The 19,564-nt window shown below is 51.9% G+C and overlaps 1 protein-coding gene and 1 pseudogene across 1 annotated transcript; one reads left to right on the top strand and one right to left on the bottom strand.

Annotated features, from left to right (window-relative positions):
• Positions 1 to 916: 916 nt before the first annotated feature.
• On the bottom strand, positions 917 to 10,073 carry LOC142558585 (serine/threonine-protein kinase haspin-like). Its single transcript, XM_075670716.1, has 4 exons — positions 10,032 to 10,073; positions 5,574 to 5,808; positions 1,990 to 2,155; positions 917 to 1,148 (listed from the first exon to the last, which is right to left on the bottom strand). Exons 1-4 carry the CDS (start codon positions 10,071 to 10,073, stop codon positions 917 to 919), a joined length of 675 nt encoding a protein of 224 aa, XP_075526831.1.
• A 5,904-nt stretch (positions 10,074 to 15,977) lies between these two features.
• On the top strand, positions 15,978 to 18,134 carry LOC142557820 (uncharacterized; annotated as a pseudogene).
• The last annotated feature ends 1,430 nt before the right edge of the window (positions 18,135 to 19,564 follow it).

The raw sequence follows: 19,564 nt of genomic DNA, 5'->3' as shown, positions 1-19,564 counted from the left end.
TTATTCGAGCGCCATTCTTTCATGTGTTGTTTTTCTCGCTATGCCGTCCAGTGTGGGGATATATTAACAGCGCGAGCAACCTCTATTTCTGACAAAGGCCTAATGGCTGAGTTGTTGGGAAGGCGCCAATATGTAGTAGAAATCTGCTGACACAACACCAAACGGAACGAAGAAAAAAACGCAAAAGCAGAAGAGAAGGTGTAGTTGGAATTATCGATTTATTAACGAGTCGAAGAAGTCGAAAACGCTGTAATGTCCCGCACAACTCTTTGTTCGTTATAGTTATTGCTGAAGAAAATCAGTCGCAACACCTTGTATTACACGTAAGCGCGCAGACCTGAAGCTAACTTGTACAATAGCAATAAATAGAAGAAACGAACGAAATATTTGGTGTTATAAATTTTTAACCTACCTGCACGCTAAGCTATTTACAAAGAACTCTACTGACTATCTGTTTCGTGTTCAATTTGTCCTGCATGCGCATTTTTTTTTCATCCTGTTCTAAATGCTTATATCCACGTGAAAAACCATTTTAGAGACATTTCAAGTATTCTATGATTAATTACGCTTTGCATATGCTGGCATTTTTACACCAAGATAATGACATAAGCTCTATTATAATTACCCTGGCTTTCTTGGTCAGAAACCCCGGTGAAAGACGCAGTATCTGTATGTATCAACGATCACCACTGCAAAGCATTTTGAACGACGCCTTGTCTTAACTAGTCGCTCGGTAAGCGCGTTCAAAGGCAAAGCGGTGTCCGCTCGCTACGCACTATTGCAGGTGTTAAGATTGACTGTGCTTTAGCTTTCTCTGTTGCTGCTGCTTGCAGTTGTTTCACTTGCAACCGACATCCAAGAGCAAGATTATTTTTCGATTCACTGCTGTGGTTGTTCGTCCGTGGCGCATTCATCACTACGCGTTCGAGAATAGCTCGCAAGGCGTCGTCTTGAAATGGTCCTCCACGAACAGGCAGAGCGAGGCGTAGTGCGGCAGGCGATCCCGCCAGCGGCCCACTTCGGTCCAGGCGGGCTGCGGGTCGTCGTCGCCGCCGCCGAACCGGCGCCGGTAGCGCCGGTGCAACTGCTCGGCCAGGTGCAGCACGTACAGCACGTTGGTCAGCGGGTGGAAGCCGCCCCACTCGTCTCTGTCGAGGGCGCCGATCGTTTCGCTCAGTGACGCGGTTCGACGCGTGCTTGCGCGGCCAATTCTACCTGCCTATGTAGCTTCAAAAGCTTTGTGCAGCAGCAGGGCTCGGTGGCTACGGTGCTGAGCACCTTCGCATTTGGTTAAGGCTGACATAGGAGGAATACAGACACTTAGGCGAACGCTTCAAGTCGGGAACATGTGCTGGTACACACGCTGAGCCAGTGAACGAGTGCGTGTCGAAGGGAGGAACCCGCAGCACTGCGCTTCTTGACGTCTCTGTTCAACGTATACTGTGTGTGGCCTCTCGCGCAAACCACGTTTATGGAAAGGCAAAATTCTTCGTGCCACTGGCGCCAGCCGTTTAGACAATATAACTGCTGACAGATAAGTAGTAATTTCTTATTTGTCTTAGGCACAGTGAAGAAAATGAAAGAAATTGCTGCTGACCAGCCGGCAACTTTCTAGGTACATCTGCTGACACCTGAACCGAGGTCAGCGTAGGGGGTAGGAGGAGGGAGGACAAGGCAGATAGACTAAGTCGACCATGTAAGTAATGTAAAATGTGATAAATTAAATAAATAAACACAAAGGCGACCACAAAGACCACCATGAAAAACCGCAGTTCCTTTGTTCTGCCACTTTGCCAAAGTGTTTGCTAACCCACTGCACGCAGCGCGTCACCGTTTAGTACAGGATGCAGCATGAAAACTTTTGTTTGCCAAATGTCATAACAGATGGTGACATCCGGTGCTGCAAGATAATCGCGTGTTCCATGCAAGTGTGAAGAACGCCCTACATGTACCAGGGTGACCTACCGAGGATGAGGTATCTTCCCTCACCTTCTGCGTACTTCGAATCCCCCAGTAATTTCTGGGATGTTGCATTCACCTCGTTTCTCTGTTTTGCGCCCAATAAACCTTAGCTGGAAGTCAGTGCCCATGCTCCCGCAATTTCTGTCCTGTTTCCGTGATGTTGCGACGCCCACACCGTGGCACTTATGGAAGGCTAGGGTTTCAAAGCAAAATAGGGTGTGTTTTATTGTTTGGTTGCAATCGGCACTTTGACACCTTTCTTGGAACCAAATGCCAAAAGAACTTAAGAGTGGGGGCGTTAGCCCCCACCACACAGTGTTGTACAAATAAACACGGCGTTTCATTGACAACTCATAACCACCGGTCCAACTTTAACGCGGCTTGAGAAGAGTGCGCCAACACGGCCCCAGGTCGGCCGCATTTTTTTTCTCGAATTTTGCTCTGTTCATTCTAGGCGCGGTTGCATGTAGCTTTCCGTGATGTCGAGTCATATGTGTTGCTATAATTCGTTAAGTCGCACACTAGAAAGCCTTGCGATACCTTGTAATGGTTACCATGCTTCTGTAGACGAAGAGAAGACCGTGGTCTTTCGAAGCCTCGTATATATTAGAAGGCTTTGTATAGAGGGGCCCGTTCCCTGCAAACATGGCAGCAAAACGTGAAAAAGAAAACTTACATCCAGTTGAAAGCAGCACCATCCACTAAGGGAACGCCACACGGCTTGTTCAAAATGTAACTTCGCAGTGGCAAAAGAATTGATCCTGCTTTCCGGCACCACCGCCTCTCCAGGGCCGTCGCTTACCAACTATCAGCTATAACCAAGAGGTGTTACGGCGAGGGTGCATAAATCGACGACATCTCTAAGCGCAGTAACATCGACTGGCCCAGTGCATTCTGTAATAATCTACAAGGTGCAAGGAGATTCGTTGAAGGGCATCAAATGTGAATCTTTTTTCACCTTAAAGATTTTAGATTTTTCTTTCTATTCGCTGAGCCTAGACGCGTAAGACGACCCAAGAACATGAAAGCGGTGTTGCTAAATTTTCCCCATGGAGATGCCACGACTATAATACAGCCATGTTCAATATGAAACCGTGCAGCTTGAGACGTGACGCAGAGAAAACAGTCAATTAGACTCGTACGTTTGGCCGCACTTGCGAGCCACTAAGTCCAACCGACGCGTAAACCCGCGGGATAAGGGGCAACACAGTGAGAGAGAGGGGACGAACTGTTGGACTATTTCAGCAGTTTCGTAACACGAAACCTTAGTTCCTTATAGTTTACGTGAAGCCCGTCGTTTACGCACGTACACCTACTCTTCGTTAAATGGCTACGCGGTCACCGATACAACTGCGGCCTTCTGTAAGCGCTGGGACGTCTCGCCGCAAGCTGCAATCTGTGCCCTTTCTTGAAAGCATTAGTAACCACATTCTTTTAAATGGAATATAACCCGCCGTGGCTGCTCAGTAGCTATTGTGTTGGGCTGCTGGGCACGAGGTGGCGGGATCGAATCCCGGTCCCGGCGGCTGCATTTCGATGGGGGCGAAATGCGAAAGCACCCATGGTACTTAGATTTAGGTGCACGTTAAAGAACCCCAGGTGGTCGAAATTTCCGGAGTCCTCTACTACGGCGTACCTCATAATCAGAAAGTGGTTTTGGCACGTAAAACTCCATAATTCAACCTAATTTTAAGTGCCAACCAATTTTAGAGCGCAGCGCTTAGGCGCCCATTTCTGCAGCGAGCGTCGGCATCGTATACCTATTAACCGAGCAAACGAGCTCAGGGAAAGATGAGAGCGAACACTGAGTGCAGCCGGGGATGAAAAAACGGTGAGAGCGAAGAGAGCGCGAAGAGGAAAGCAGAGGAAGAGGGTATGGCGAAAGTGTGAGAAGAAAACCATAGTGCCACCATGAGGGGCTTTGCGGCGGCAATGGCTCAGAGATGGCGCCATAGTAGCTTGCGTCGTCAGCATGGAAACAAAGCGCTGCATGAGCGCAGGTCTGTTTGTATGCGGTGGCTGCTGTAAATCGCGCCTGCGCGTAACCCACGCGTTGCCTCTCGCAATCTCCCGACTAGCAAGGCAGTATAGCGCCACACTTAGCTCCATTTGGAACATGCCGCACGAGACAGGTTGTCCGCGCCATCGCGGAATGAAAACACGTATACAGCTGTGCTCAAATCTTGCATTATCGTCGATGATTTTTTTTACAGGACGGAAGCAGTGCATAAGTACAGCAGCTAATGAAAATGGGAATTAATCGAAGCTTATGCTATTAAGGTTGCTCCTCATTGCATATGTGCCATTGCACCTTCCTCAGCTCTCAGCACGGAAGAGATTGGCTCAATCGGTGACAATCAATGGCGTCGGTAGGCACTGGAAGCAGTCTGGCCATACGATGACCCTGTGGCCACATCGCCCGCATGTCACCATGTTTTTATGTGAAGGTCCGCGGGGCCTCCGGCATTGGTACTAGGCTGGGTGTTTTCGATCGTCCGAGGTCATCTCTCGGTGTATAGTGGTGCAAGACCGACAAATCGGCGGCGGCGGCGGAGCTACTACTGTTCCGCTTCCGTCGTTAGTGATGGCGTTCCTCCGAAATCTGTTGGTAGTTTGCGTGCCCCAGCACCTCCACACGACGACGGTGGGTCGCGTTTATTTACAAGATATGAGATGGATGGCTCAGCTAAAGCAATGCCCGTAGGGGCTCGCAGGGCAGTCCAACGTCGTTCTCTTTTTCTTCAACCTTTTGCTAGCACGTTCCATTAATCTCAAGTTTCTGGAAAACAAACAGTCAATTGTTTGTACTTTGCGCTTGTGTACTTTGCTCCAGCCTGGCCCTTAACGAGCAGGCAACGAAATAATGTTTTTTTCGTGTACAGACTTTAGTATGTTCCACCAACTAACCTACTAACCAATCTCGCCTTTTCTCCACTGAATCTTCCACCGTAAAACTACGCACCTCACCTAAACAGCGCTCCAGGCAAGTTGCAGGCGCTGTTTACATAGAGCGTAACGGTCGGTGGCGTGAAACATCAGCAAAGCTTGCGAGATGCTGAAGGGCGGCCGAACGATGCAGCCGCGCCGCCTGACATGTCACACCGTCCCCGGTCGCGATGACACTGTCGCTAGGAACAGCTGCCTTTGCAATAGCGACCGTGTCACCGCGACCGGTGATGGTGTGACATGTCTGCACTAGTGACAATGTCACCGCGACCGGGGATGGTGTGACAAGTCAGGCGGAGCGGCTGCATCGTTCGGCCGCACTTCATCTCGCAAGCTTTTATGGCCTCGAGAGTGGTTCCCCAAGGGGCTGGTAGATTGCGATAGTTAAGGGCTCAGTTCCGATGTTGAGCGTGCAGAAAGCCGGAATGCACATTTCGTAGCATCGCTTTCTCGTAAACCTAAAGAATGGTATAGCGCAAAAGCAGCGCTACAGGTCACTCGCCACGATGCTTCCCTTGCAGTTAAACATAATTCAGTACAGCTTTCTCATTGAGACGTGATTAGGCATCATGAGGACTGTCCGGCAACCTGACTGAAGCTAGACGAAGAAGCAATTCGAGTGTCCGTTTTATCCCTTCACGCGTTGCACGCGCCAATGCACGCACCTGCGTCTGTCATGCGAGCCAGTCCGTATCCAGTCACGTGGGCTCTGAGGCCTCGCGTGTTGACCACGATGTCACGGCCTCCGACACGGAAGCGGCAGGTGTCGTCGTGCGTCTTCTTGACCAGCACGTGACCCGCGTGCAGATTGCGGTGTTCGAACTGGAGCGCCTCCTCGGCAACAGCCAACGCCAGCGCCACCTGCTGGAGCACACTCAACAGCTGGCGTGCGCTGTCCAACTGGATCAAAGGAATTCAGTTGTGTAATTTGGAAGACATTATTAGAAGATATTGGATAGAATGATTTTATTGGTTGATTGGATTGGACTGATTGACTGGGCAGAGCGCAAGGGCTTAGGCCTTTCCACTGCCTGCTGCACCGTCCTTGGCGCGCAGCAGTGCCAAGCGCCTCTACGCAGCAACGTAGGAGTCACGAAGAAAACAAACTAGCACTGTGTCGCCTCTCAGCGTGCTGACTCCATGGTGAAGCCAGGTTCGACGATATTTGTTTGCTTTCCGGTAGCTTTGAGCCGATGTGAACGCATTCAGCTGCTCGACCCACAGGGTCTCAACACAATTACTGAAGGAAACTGTGGCGCTAGTGTCTACAGAAGCTGCAAGCAGGGCAGTTCAACCAGAATTGGAAGGATCAGCATGCATTTGTCTAATATTCGTTTTTCTGGCTTTAACTGGCTTCGTGACTTTGCAAAGGAATTATTTTTGAGAGAGCACTGCGGCGTTATAAATAAATAAATGAATAAACATTACTAAAATTGTACGGCTACAGGATTCGAAAAACAAAACCTCCAGCCCGGAAACGCAATATTGAAACCATTACGCCACGGTCGCATGGACGAGCGGAACCTGTGCAATTAGCTGCGATTCTGCGTGCTTGCGGAGTCTTATTGCCCTCTGCATTAAAGAAGTATACAATGCTTTGAAATTTAGGCCCATGTAAATTGTAGTAAACGAAGCCACATGAACGTCTGAAGCCTCAAGCACGAAGATCAGACAAATTCCCATCGTTCACGTGGTGGCTGAACGATCGCAGCGCCAGAGTTCCCTCTAGCAATTATTGTCGGAAAGTTTGTGGCTGTAGCTGCAAAGCGGCAGCAGTAAAATATACCGCATGCCCAGGCGGTGCAATCATGCGTTGAGTCAACTCGTCATGCATGCATCAATGTAGCGGTAGCAAGAAAAATGTAGCAGTGATTTCCTACATCCATCAGGTGTCTCACAATTTAAAGAATCTTGCTGCACGAAGCAATGTTCAAATTGTTTTTTCAGCACCCAGTAAATTGAGCACTTTATGTAAAAAGAACAGAACCAGCAAATAATGGAAGGCTGGGTGCCAAAAAACAAGAAGAAACACAGAAATAAATTGGCTGAGTGCAAAACTTGTCTGATCTATCGTATCCCGTCGTCCTTCAACCGATATTAGGTCTGGAAGGCGGGACGTTGCGTCAATGAGCGGATGCGTGGCAGCAGGTATAGTAAAACGCCACCTGACGGTTTTCTTCGGCTACATTGACAGATATGTGGGTGCGGACCCGTTTAGCACAAAAGAGTTATTGTAGACAGAAACAAATGTGAAGTAAGTCACCTAATAATTGAAGCAGATCAGGTTCACTATTTCGGTGACGCATGTATCATAAAACTTCCGCGTAACCTTGACTGACAAAGAATTGTATTTTTTGCGCATGCCATGGCGGTTTCACATTTCCCAGTTCTGATCTTCTGGGTGCTCTGTTTAATATTATTTTTTTGCGAAATGATTGACGTGATCTGCGACGTTATTCACTGATGGTAGTTTTGTTCGGCTCGGCGAAGGAATTGTGGTTGATTGTGGATCAATGTGGTTAGCAGCGCCTCCACTGTGCCTTATTGTGTCCTCGTATTTCTCTGCGCTCAGTCGCCATCAATTTTTGCAGGTTCACACATATACACGCTTCCGAGTTTGGCGCCAAACGCGGTTGTCCTCGGCGAGCCGCTCAGCGAGCGAGCTCGTCACGGCACCCTGAGGCGGCCACGGTATCTACGCTGCGTTGCAGAATGCAGCTGTACATGCAACCGTTGGGCGTATACTCAGCGTTCGTGTTGTCCACTTCTCTCGTGTCCTGTCTGCACGCCTCACCTTTTTGCATAATGTATACTCAGCGTTTGCTTTGTGCACGACAGGGCTGGAGTGCGCGCTCGCGTGATCCAGTCTGGTCGTGCTACGTGGTCTTCTCGCCACATTGACTACTCTTAGAGGCTCCTGGCGACCGAAATTCAGGGTTTGCGACTTGGCTACCTTCTGGCTACTTTTGGCAGTGGTAATTGGCATAGGTAGTGCCCAAACCACACTCCCCCCAACGGTCCCTTCGAAGTAACAGTCCCAAACGGTCGATCTTCAAGGCCATGCGCTTGTGTCTTGCAAGCTCCGGATGCAAATTCGGGAGCTGAAAACATCATAGCCACCATGTGTCCAATGGGCTACTTCGAGTTGTCGTCCTGAGCTTTCCAGGACTAACCGAGATGCTTCGTATGGAACGATCATTGGCTGAAGTCAACGCTTCGGGCATTCCGGGACAGTCGTGGACGCATAATTAAACAGGCACAAGCAGTTCTCTCTGAGTAACACGAAATAACCAATCTTAAAGACAATGCTTCTGCGTCCTTCGTAGGACGGAAGCAATAGGTGGCGTCCTATTGTCACCCCCAGCGATGTTTCCTCTGTAGGGAATCTCGAAGACCATGCTTCTTAGCACCAGAAGAGACTGCAACAACCGAAAGCGCCTCGTGGTAGCCATGACATTACAGGTGTCAGTGTCTATGTGAGTATGCGACTGCGCAACAGAGAGAGTAGAACGTGTGTGGCATCATACAGTTCGCATGGGAACGTTTGAAGTGAAGTCATAGTGGTGAAAGGACGGCGTGCGTCGTGTCCATTGTACTGAAACTGGCGACACCACTTCGGCTTTGAGAAAGCACGCAAGTATGCGATAGAAATGATCAAAGAACATCAGCTGGCCATTATGGTAAATTATGATAAAATATCATGCGATAACATTTGTTTTGTTCTGCTATTTTCGTTTGCCATCAGTGAAGCAGGAAACTACAAGTAAAGGTGGGGCGTGCAGACAAGACACAAGTGGACAACACGAACGCCGGCGTTCGTGTTGTCCATTTGTCTTCTCTTGTGTCTTGTCTGCACGCCTCACCTTTACTTGCATAATGAATCCTTACAAACTATCTCGGCTTTCTGTCGTTCTAAACAACAAGTGTTTTTCGCCTTTTTCTTCTGCATTTCCGCGTCATCAGTTGTCAATTGTTGATTCGTCGCACCATGGATGACTGCTGTTTTGGCTAACAATTTACGTTTTCCGCCCAGTTGGCGACCTTTCGGGCTACTTTTCGGAATATTTCGGCTACATTTTCTACCGAAGACCTGGAAACCCTGCTACATGGTGCGGACCGGCTTTGTCTTGTACCAACTTGGCTGACAGATAGTAGCTACATTCAACTTGCGCATTGGCAAAACGCTGTCAATAGCTCTCCACGAAGCCATGTCTACCAGGGTGTCAGGAGCGGCGGGGTGAATGCGCGCTGGCGAGCGTACGTCTGGTCTAACAAGTGTTTCGCGTGGTTCGAAGCTAGTTGAGTGCTCAAAAGTAATAGAAAATAAAGAGACCCGACGGCTACGATAATGACAAACGGTGTGGCCAAAGTTTAGTGGTTATGCGGGTGGGTGCAGCCGCGCGTTAGCAGACGATAGTCGGCGATAGTACGCGATAGCCGTACTTCCGGAAATACGTAATTCCTATCGAAATTCGAAACATAGATTTTTGCTGACTTAAGCCTGCTTATTAAACTGCGCCAATAAATATACACGGTAAGAGTAGGGAGAAGTGGAATGATCCAAACACCCTTCTTGATTGATGTCAGCTATTGGCCCATAGCAGCCGCGTATACGGGAATCTACTATATGACGAACTATAGCAGCCCGAAAAAAAGATAATAGAGGAGCAGGCTTCTGTTGAAAACAAGAGTGTGAAGAAAAATGACCAACACTTCCCCTACCGGAAAAATAGGGTGAACGAAGCTTGTGCTGCGTGCACCTGACCTTTGTCACGGTGAAGTAACCCACAGCTAACAGCACCCTCTCCCTAAGTTCGGGGTCTTATTCTCGTTATTGTCAGATAGCCTGTAACGGCTAGATCGGCGCGCCGACGGCGAGCCCTTTCACGGGCGAGTTCTCATCGGCGCTCGTCGCAGGCTGTTCGTTTCTCGGGGGGACGCAGAACGCATGGCCGTTCCATTCGTTTTCAGAGACTGAGCTGAACGGAAACGAAGCCGGCGGCGGCGCGCGCGATACCCTTTCCTGCCCTTTCCCTCCCCGGCGGAAGCGAAACGGCTCTGATTGGTTGAGTGCGTGGCGTGAGCACGCGCCTGTGCAGCTGGAATCCTTGCTAATGACTCACGCTCCGGCGCCGGCGCAGCTGTCGACTCATCAAACCTCCCATTACCGCAGCTGCTCTGTTCTGGAAGCAATTTTGTTTTTGCGTGACCACGACAGCGCCGCTTGTGAGCCAATAGAAGCTTCCCTTCAGAAGTTGACGCTCAGCTTGCGAGCAGCACGCGCCGTGCACGAGTGCAAAATGTGGCTGATATATTCATGGCAGCGTCCGCGGACTCCTTCGGCAAGCCGGAGGCATGATTCAGTACCCCTTGCAATATAGGCAGAGCGATTTGCGAATTATACTCGCAGGTCACGCTGCACTGCAAGATGTGACTTTGACCTGTATGATTACGAAGAAACTAGGCAAATTACTACGCAGGTATCTACAGTGATAGAGCAAACAAAAATAATGCGAAATCGCAGTGGCGACCAACTTTCCTAAACGTAGGTGGCGACAGTGTTGAAACGATTGGCAAGTATTTGAGAGCCTGACTGAGGAAGTCCAAGTGCAGAATATGGCCCTCCCCACTTGTGCAAGCTAAGTGGTTTTCGCTACTGGGAACGTTTTGTAGACGACGATTTCCAAGTTTTTCGGCTGCTCAATTGACGCGTTGTCGCATTTAATAGTTATTCTCTTTTGTACGACTTACGGTAGTTATTCCTCCGGCCTCCTCAGATATCGCCAAATAAATACGGACGTTTCATAACGAGGATTCACACCCCGCTGTGGTTGCTCATTGGCTATGGTGTTGGGCTGCTGAGCAAGACGCCGCAGGATCGAAACCCGGCCACGTGGTTTTGGCATGTAAAACTCCAGATTTTCTTTTTTACGATGATACACGATACCGCGACACCGCCATTAAGCGTAGGCAAGTGCACCATTATTCGACTAATTAACGGTGTCGTCAGGATGTGCCTCGTCACCTGCCGGACGGAGCCTGGACGAAGGAGTCACAGACGGTGCGGATCAACGCGCGCGTGAGACTCGCCATTAACACCCATTTGACGGTTCGAATTGCAGGAAATCCTGAGATATTTGCCCTTTCGGCTATTTGTCCAAGTTCACACGATAGTGCACCAGCGTAACTCAATGGGTAGCATTTAAGTGAAAAAAGAAGACGAAGAGAAAATTTTGCCAAAACGCGCCCCATGCACCGATTGTGATAGCAAGGCATAGCGTTGCGTTTCAACTACTCGAGCAGTGTTGTCACTATTGGCGGGTTCGACTAACGCGGACACGACATATGCCTGTTTCGCATGCTGCGACGGGAGCGAATTAGACTGGTGCAGTCGCCGCAGTGCGGTCATTATAGAGGGCTCGTTTCACACGAGCGTGATGCCGACAAGGTGGCTAGTGCCAAGCCTTGTGGCATAAATCTGCATTTTTTTTTTCAATTGTGATGAAGAATAGCTGCGTGCTATGATAGTATTCACATGCCTTCAATAGGAGCAAATAATACGTGCGTTTTGTAAATTAAAATGCTTTGAAGTTCACATTTGTTTTGGAGTGCGCAACAGCAGTGTTGAAACGTCGGATACTATGCGGTCATGTACACATTCCCTCGATAAGGTGTGCGACAGTAGTCGCACATTCTTTCCCTTGCTCCCCGCGCGTGGCCGCAAAGGCATACCGCGGCACAACTGTGCCATTTTCGTGTCTCGCGAATAGCATGTACGCAAGAAACAAGAAAATTGGGACGACATCCAAAGCCCTCTCCTGAGGGACACTGTACTCGCAGCACGGCTGAATAAAGCAGAAAGGCACGCAACAATGTCAGCACCGGAGGCCATAGCGTGGAAAAAAAAGAGTCGCTTGATTAGCAACGCAGCGTGTCGGCGAACGTATGGAAACTGCAGAAACTAAATCCGACGAGTTTTCATCTTCGTTGTCGGCGTGTCGGTGCTGATGCCACGTACCGCTCGCGCAATCCACGGCTTGAACTCAATTAGTTGCAGTTTTATGGATTTGTTTTGCGACACATTTCTCAACAACCTCCATAAGAAAAAAGAGGGAAAAAAAGCGCGATATCCTGCCCAAACCACATGAGTTCTGCAGCATCGTGTAAATAAAATGGTAATAATAAAGAATTACTAGTTGTAGGCGGTATTTTGACGGATCCTGTCCCCTTTTCATCATTATACATTTATGCGGGCGTTCCCGAAAATCTCGCTGCGACCAGCCGGCCGATCGCAGCCGCGACAATTGCAGTGGCGATGTCAGTCGCACGGGGCCGAAATCGCACTTGGGGTGCGGTGAAAAGCCCCTCAAGTGAAACGGCCCATACGCGGGAGCGCCGAAATTTCTGGCACCGTTAGAAGCTTTCGCGCACCGTGTAGGACCTGCAACGCACAGCTGCCTCGCAGCCGCATCGGCCGGCAGCTGCTCGGATGGAGGCCTCCGAAGTTGGTTCTTTATTCTACGGCCTCTGCGTGTGGGACGCTGCTTGCGCGCGACGGCGTAAGACGTGTGGTGTGTCGGCTCCGTCGATTTTCGGCTGGAGTCACGGCTCAATCCTCTGCACCCCAGCAAGACCGACGTCAATCGACGCAGAAAACCGTCTGGACCACGTGGATACTAATGTTCACCAGGTGGGACCACTTTTGAAGATTTTACGACCGAATTACCCCCGCCTACGTGGGCGACGCCGTTAGGCCACACGGCGACGCCGACTCCCGGCGGCGTGGAACCGGCCTCCCGAGGTAAAATGGCGGCTGCCGCGTCATTCCTGAGGGGTTACGATTCCGACGCCATGACCTGGACGACGGTTTCAACATCAGAAGATCAAAACTCCGCTCCTATTCCGACATTTCGGCACCAATCTCTCAATGAAGCGGTCGCGCGTCGCTCGCTCGTTCAAGCCAAGACGGCGGCGTCCATCGCCGCTTCAGCCTCCGGCACACCGGCCGGCAAGACGCAGCCTCCCGCTTCGCGCACTGCGGGAAGCAAACGCAAGGCCCTTACCAAATGGAAGCCTCGGCCATTTCCAAAACCGGGCCCTGATGACTTCGTGGTCGTGCTCAAGCCACGCGAACATGTGTCGCTGCATCAAGCCTTCTCGGAGAACCGCTACGGTGCCGCCATTACGGCCTACCTCGGGCCTGAGGTGGCAAGGTCTGTTACGGTTCTGCCGTCCCGTGAACAAAACCTGATATTGATCCACACCCCGAACCCGGCAGCGGCAGATCGGCTCCTCGGGGACTTCTCAATCAACACCGACCGTGGGCTGATTCCGCTCCACGGATACCTTAGGCAAGACGGAGGCGATATCTGCCACGGCGTCATCGCCGTCAGCAACTCTGACACCACTGAATCGCTTCGAGAGCAGGTGCAGTGGAGAGCAGGCACCATTGTCGAGGTGAGGAAATTCGGCTCCTCTAACAAAGCTCGGGTAACCTTCGCCGGGAGGGAGAAACCGCGTTTTGTGCACTATGAGAACATGCTCATCCCAGTGCAAACCTACTACCGGACAATCCCGGCCTGCGGCCTGTGTGGGGCTGTCGGCCACCGAGCGGATGCTTGTCCCAACACGCAGCAGAACACGTGCGGACTCTGCGGGCTACAAGCCCCGCTTGTGGAGGGGGTGCGGGCCCCTCACGAGTGTGTTCCACGGTGCTCTGTTTGTGGCGGCGGACACGCCACAAACTCACGTGAGTGTGCGGCAAAATTCCGCACACACAAGATGGCCGCCCCGAAGGGCGGGACAAAGAGGAAAATGGCGGCCAAGAACAAGAGCCGCCATCTTGGCCTCCCCGGTGAGTCACCGAGCCGGGACGACAGCAACACCGAGAAGCCGGCACCGAGAAGCACTACCGGAGGAGCCGGCAAGCGACCGCCGACGCAGCCGCCACCACACGGCGACACGGGAAAACTGTCGATGTCGCCACCACGAGGCGAGGCCAGGGCCTGGGCCAACGCCGTGAAACACGGAACGCAGGTGAGCGGTACGGGCAGGGCTGCCTCCTCTTCCCCTACTTCCTCCCCCCCTGCGGCACGCAGTGCCGAGCAAGCCAAGATTGCAGCTCTCGAGGGCCAAATTGAGATGCTGTTCAAAAAAATTACGCTCCTGGAATCGCAGTCAAAACAGCCTACCACTCCCCCCTCTACCCCCGCAACTGAGGCTATGGAGAGTGAGCCCGCGGCACCGAATGCAGCACTGAGCGTGGAAGCTGCACTTGAGGCCCGTCTAGAGGCCCGCATAGATGCCCGTTTCAACACCCTAGAAAGTCAAATTTCCGCGGCAATCACCTCCGCCATCGCCAAAATAACTGAAAGCATACCGACAATCGTCGCACAGCACATCGCTCAATCCTCGCGTGGCGTCCGACGAACCGGCGGTCTTATAAAAGACGTGTCTGGCCGCTGTCCGAAAACGTCGCGACGCACCATTGAAATTGAAGTAGAAGACAATGACAGCTGCTCGCTCTCCGGACTGGAGGATGCTCCCCTCCCCGCGAGTGCTGGCTCCGGAGCAGCTTCGCTTCAATCGGTCTTTCCCTTCAATGACCATGGCGGACAGCCCTCAAATTAAGCGTTCTCTCCGTACCAATTCGGCCACCCCCATCCAAATTACCCAATGGAACTGCCGGGGATTCCGCTCCCGCGCCAAGCGGGCGGACCTCCGGCTTTTCCTGTCAACATTCGCTTCACTCCCCGCGGTGGTTGCGCTCCAGGAGCCAGGGAGCGGCGCCACCCTTACAAATTATACCACGTTCCAGCAGGACCCCTCTTCCTGTATCTGCGTGCACAAAAATTATACAGCCAACCAGGTTGATTTGGAACTCAATACTGATTATTCCTATGTGATGGTCACCCTTCTTCCGCTTAAGAAACAAAGCGCACCATTACATATACTCAACATCTATTGTTCTCCCAAGCTCAAAAATGTAACTTTCGCAGCCCTCTTCAGTCGCGCCCTGAAGGCTGCGGGCAGGGACCCCCTGGTGATCGTGGGCGATTTCAACGCTCACAGCACACTCTGGGGGTACATGCGTGAAGAAAAGCGCGGGCGCAAGCTAGCGGAACTTGCGTCCACGCTGGGCCTGACTCTTCACACCGACCCTGCACATCCAACGCGGGTGGGTAACTCCGTGACTCGGGACACGTGTCCGGACCTTACCTTCACCAAAAACATTAGACACGCAGAATGGGCCAACACCGAGGAAACCCTCGGCAGTGACCACTGCATACTCAACACAACCGTCAGAAGCAAACCATTGGCAAGATCCCACGCCCAAGCCCGCCTACCCGACTGGACCAAGTTCCGGCAAAACTACACTAATTCGGCCCCTATGCACGAACAAGGTTACCACGCGTGGTCGCAAGAATTGGTTGCGCACCTTCGTTCGGCGGAAACTCAAGTTCAACTATCGGAGGCCACGCCGGAGGTCAACAACCACCTCCTGCACCTATGGGAGGCGCGGCACAGCCTCGTCCGTAGGTGGCGCCGCCAAAAACACAATCGGAGGCTCAAAATTCGCATCGCCGAGCTCACCCAACGAGCGGCAGAGTACGCGGCCCAGCTCGCCGACTCGAATTGGGTGGACCGACGCAACACGGCCGCTAGACAAATGTCTAGCCGGAGCACCTGGCGTCTCTTTCGCGCCTTGATCGATCCGACTCAAACCAGAGCCGAGACACAAAAACATCTCCAACGGGCTATCCATAGCTTCGACGGAGACATCTCAAAATTAGCATGCAAACTACGCGATCAATACCTTTGTATACAACAGGACCCCCGAGGGCCAGCGTACTCGTATGCAGGTTCCGAGAACGCGGAGCTGGACCAACCGTTCCAGCTCCACGACCTGAAGGCGGCCCTCACTAAAATGAAGCGAGGAACGGCGCCGGGAAGAGACAAAATAACAGTGAAACTACTTGCCAACCTTCCCGACCCGGCCTACGAGGCGCTCCTCGCATACATAAACTCAATCTGGCTCGGTGAGGCAATCCTCCCAATTGAATGGAAGACCGCCCTGGTCACTTTCATTCCGAAAGCCGGCAAAGCCATAACCACGGACAACCTCCGCCCAATCTCCCTCACGTCTTGTGCGGGAAAGCTGATGGAGACTATGGTGCGAGATAGGCTGTCCGAGTATCTGGAAAACCAAAACGTTTTCGCAGACACCATGTTCGGGTTCCGCCCGCACCGGTCCGCGCAAGATGTTCTGCTTCAACTAAACCGCGAAATTCTAAATCCCGTCGAATACCCCCTCAATGACAAGGCAGTACTCGCCCTCGATTTGAAGGGGGCTTTCGACAATGTCACACACGACATAATTCTGACACACCTCTCCCAAACCAACTGTGGACACAACACGTTTCAGTACGTTAAACAATTTCTCTCCGACCGGCAATCGTACATCCGGATACAAGATGAAGAACACGGCCCCTACCAATTAGGCACCAGAGGTACCCCGCAGGGCGCGGTCCTCTCACCCCTACTATTCAATTTGGCAATGCTGAAACTTCCGGCTCAGCTGGAGAATGTAGAAGGCATACAGCACGCGCTGTATGCCGACGACATCACCATCTGGGCTAAACATGGATCGGTAGGAGACATTGAAGCCAACCTGCAGCAAGCGGCGGAGATCGTGGATGCCTACGCCCGCCGCTGCGGCCTTCAATGCTCCCCGGCCAAATCGCAATTTGTGCACATTCGCCCCTCGCCGAAGTGCACTACCAAAATCGAACTGTCCCTACCAAATGGACCCATCACAGAATACGATCAGATCAGAGTACTGGGTCTCTTTATTCATAAACACCGCCGAGTCGACACAACACTGGCCAAACTGCGCAAGGTGGGGGACCAGGTGGGCCGCATGGTTCGCCGGGTTTCCAATAAACGCGGGGGGTTACGGTGCAAAGACGCTTTGCGGCTGGCGCATGCATTCGTAACCAGTCGAGTGTTGTACTCGACTCCTTACCTCCACCTTCGCAGGTGTGACGAGAACGCCCTCGAGGTGATTCTCCGTAAAATTTACAAGCGTGCTCTCGACCTCCCGATCAACACATCCAACCAGCGCCTCCTCGGCCTGGGAATGGTCAACACCTTCGCGGAACTCCGACAAGCACACTTGACACACCACTACACAAGACTCTCAAAGACGCCGTCGGGTCGCCGCCTTCTTGCCCGACTACACATCCACCATCCAACACTGGCGGAGGAGCGCGTGCGCATCCCGGAAATCTGGAGATACGCCCTGCACGTGCGCCCTCTTCCGGCCAACATGACACGAGACGACCATAGTGGCCGGCGCCTCGCGCGCGCGGAAGCGTTGGCACGTTACTATGGGAACAAGCACGGAGTATTCTACGTGGACGCCTCCGGCCTACACCATGGGTTGGTTTACGGCCGCAGTCCTTCACCAAAACACCGCGGTGAACGGCCTTACGTTCAAAGCACAAGACATAACACATGCGGAAGAGGTGGCCATCGCGCTCGCCGCCGCAGATCAGGACTCGCGGGTCATTATTAGCGACTCACGAGGGGCCTGCAGGAACATTGAAAGGGGCTTTATTCCCTATTTGGCGTACCGCTTACTTCAAGGCAGCAATTATCTCGGGGTCCCCGCGCCCCGCACGATAGTATGGACTCCCGCGCACGAGGTTCTCGAGGGCAACGAAGCGGCCGACGCCGCTGCCCGCGCGCTCACTCTCCGGGCATCGCCTTCGCCTCCCGTCGCTGCGGACTCCGACACCAATCCGGTATTTACCTTCAAGGAAATCACCCAACACTACCAATATGGCCATGCAATCTTTCCTAAGCCCTGTAAGGGCCTCACGAAGGCGGATGAGCGTTTACTCCTTCGCCTCTATACTAAAACACTGTTGTGCCCGGCAATCCAAAAACATTTCGACCCTGCGTGCACAGGGAAGTGCCCGCACTGTGAGGAAAAATCTTCGGACATTTTCCACATGGTGTGGGCATGCCAATCAACCCCTCACCTTCCCCCTATACCCAACCCTACCCGGGAGGACTGGGAGGCGGCCCTGCTCGGCTGCTGCGACCTGGCGAGCCAGAAGGCCCTGGTCGGCCGTGCCCGAGCCGCGGCTACAGCCAATGGGTTCCTGTAATGAGGTGCCCACCTAGTTTCTATAAGGAACGGCCCCTTAAGGACTGCTCCACACGCTTCCTGTAAATACTTCAAACAATAAAGTTTTTCAGTCAGTCAGTCTGCGTGTGCTCCATTCTTCTGCCTGTATGTCGGGTCGCATTTTTCTCTGGATGCTTGTTTCGCTTCGGTGCCGCATGTGTTCCGCACTTTGGGGGAGTTGTGAGAGGTTCGCAATCCAACGTCAGTGCATTTAGGGTACAGTTTATATACTTCGGCCGAAGTAAACAGACCGTTGTGAGCGCTAATAAGCGATATGCATTCGTCACATTTATGACCGAGGCCTTGCCTTTGTCTACTTTGCCCGGTGAGCTTTATTGATTTGCATTGCCGCTGGATCAGTGGCATCTTACGCATGAGGGTTTGCATGAATGCGATTGATGACATTGCGGGAGTGCAGTCATCCTTGCAGGCCGAACGCGATGGAGCTTATTCCCTCAGATGAGACTGACTCCTGCATTTGCTACGTATACGTGCTATGCCGTTTTCTCGTGAAACGCGGTGCGTTGTCAATTTATCTGCTCCCAAGAAAAGCAGCAGCAACTCCAAGCAGCGCTTGTTCCAGCTCTTGGTGTTTGAGACCGATATATGGCCGGGTCATGCAGTCTCTGCTATGTTCCAAAGCAATGCTTCGAACACTGCGTACTGTGAACACGAAGAAGCGGTAGATCAGACGCATACGATTTTATAAGAAAAAAAAATGTGGGGCTTTACGTGCCAAAACCACCATCTCATTATCAGGCACGCCGCAGGGTAGGACTCTGGAATAATTTGGGCCACCCGGATTTCTTTAACGTGCACCTAAATCTAAGTACACGGGTGCTTTTGCATTTCGCCCCTGTCGAAATTGGGCCGCCGTGGCCGGGATTCGATCCCGCGATCTCGTGCTTAGCAGCCCAACACCACAGCCACTAAGCAACCACGACGGGTAAAACATAATCTGTATCGGCGAACGAAAGAGAAAGGTGCACTCCAACTAAACTTGGCGTTATCCCTCACAAGAGAACTGACGAGCTTACAAAACAGTTGTAAGTCTCAACTTATAAGTGAAAGATACGCGTGCTTCTAAAATGACAACAGACATTACTATGCAATTTACTGCAACGCGAACCGCAGCGCACACTTACCGCAAAAGCAGTCAGCAGTGTAGCAACGCCGCGCACTTTTCGGAGAGGCCTGCAACATTTGCCTTCAACTTCCGACACGCTTGAGAGGCATTCTCTCTGATGCTGCTCGCCGAAGCGACACGCACAGCGCAACACCGCGATTCGGTGCCACAATCCAGAAACTTGAGCGTGGCATTAAGCGACAGTGCCGTGGTGGTTTTTGTTTATTTGAAGAGCTTCAAATGGTTTCGAATGCGTATCGAAAAACAAAAATCAACCGGGAGTACTAAAACCTACCGCGCGCTCTGACTTTTTTACCACGCGTTGGGCCGCCACA

The sequence above is a fragment of the Dermacentor variabilis genome, chromosome 9, assembly GCF_050947875.1.
Source record: "Dermacentor variabilis isolate Ectoservices chromosome 9, ASM5094787v1, whole genome shotgun sequence".
NCBI classification, from domain to species: domain Eukaryota; kingdom Metazoa; phylum Arthropoda; class Arachnida; order Ixodida; family Ixodidae; genus Dermacentor; species Dermacentor variabilis.
Note: the sequence above shows the minus strand (reverse complement) of the source record. Positions and strands in the feature narration are given on the sequence as shown.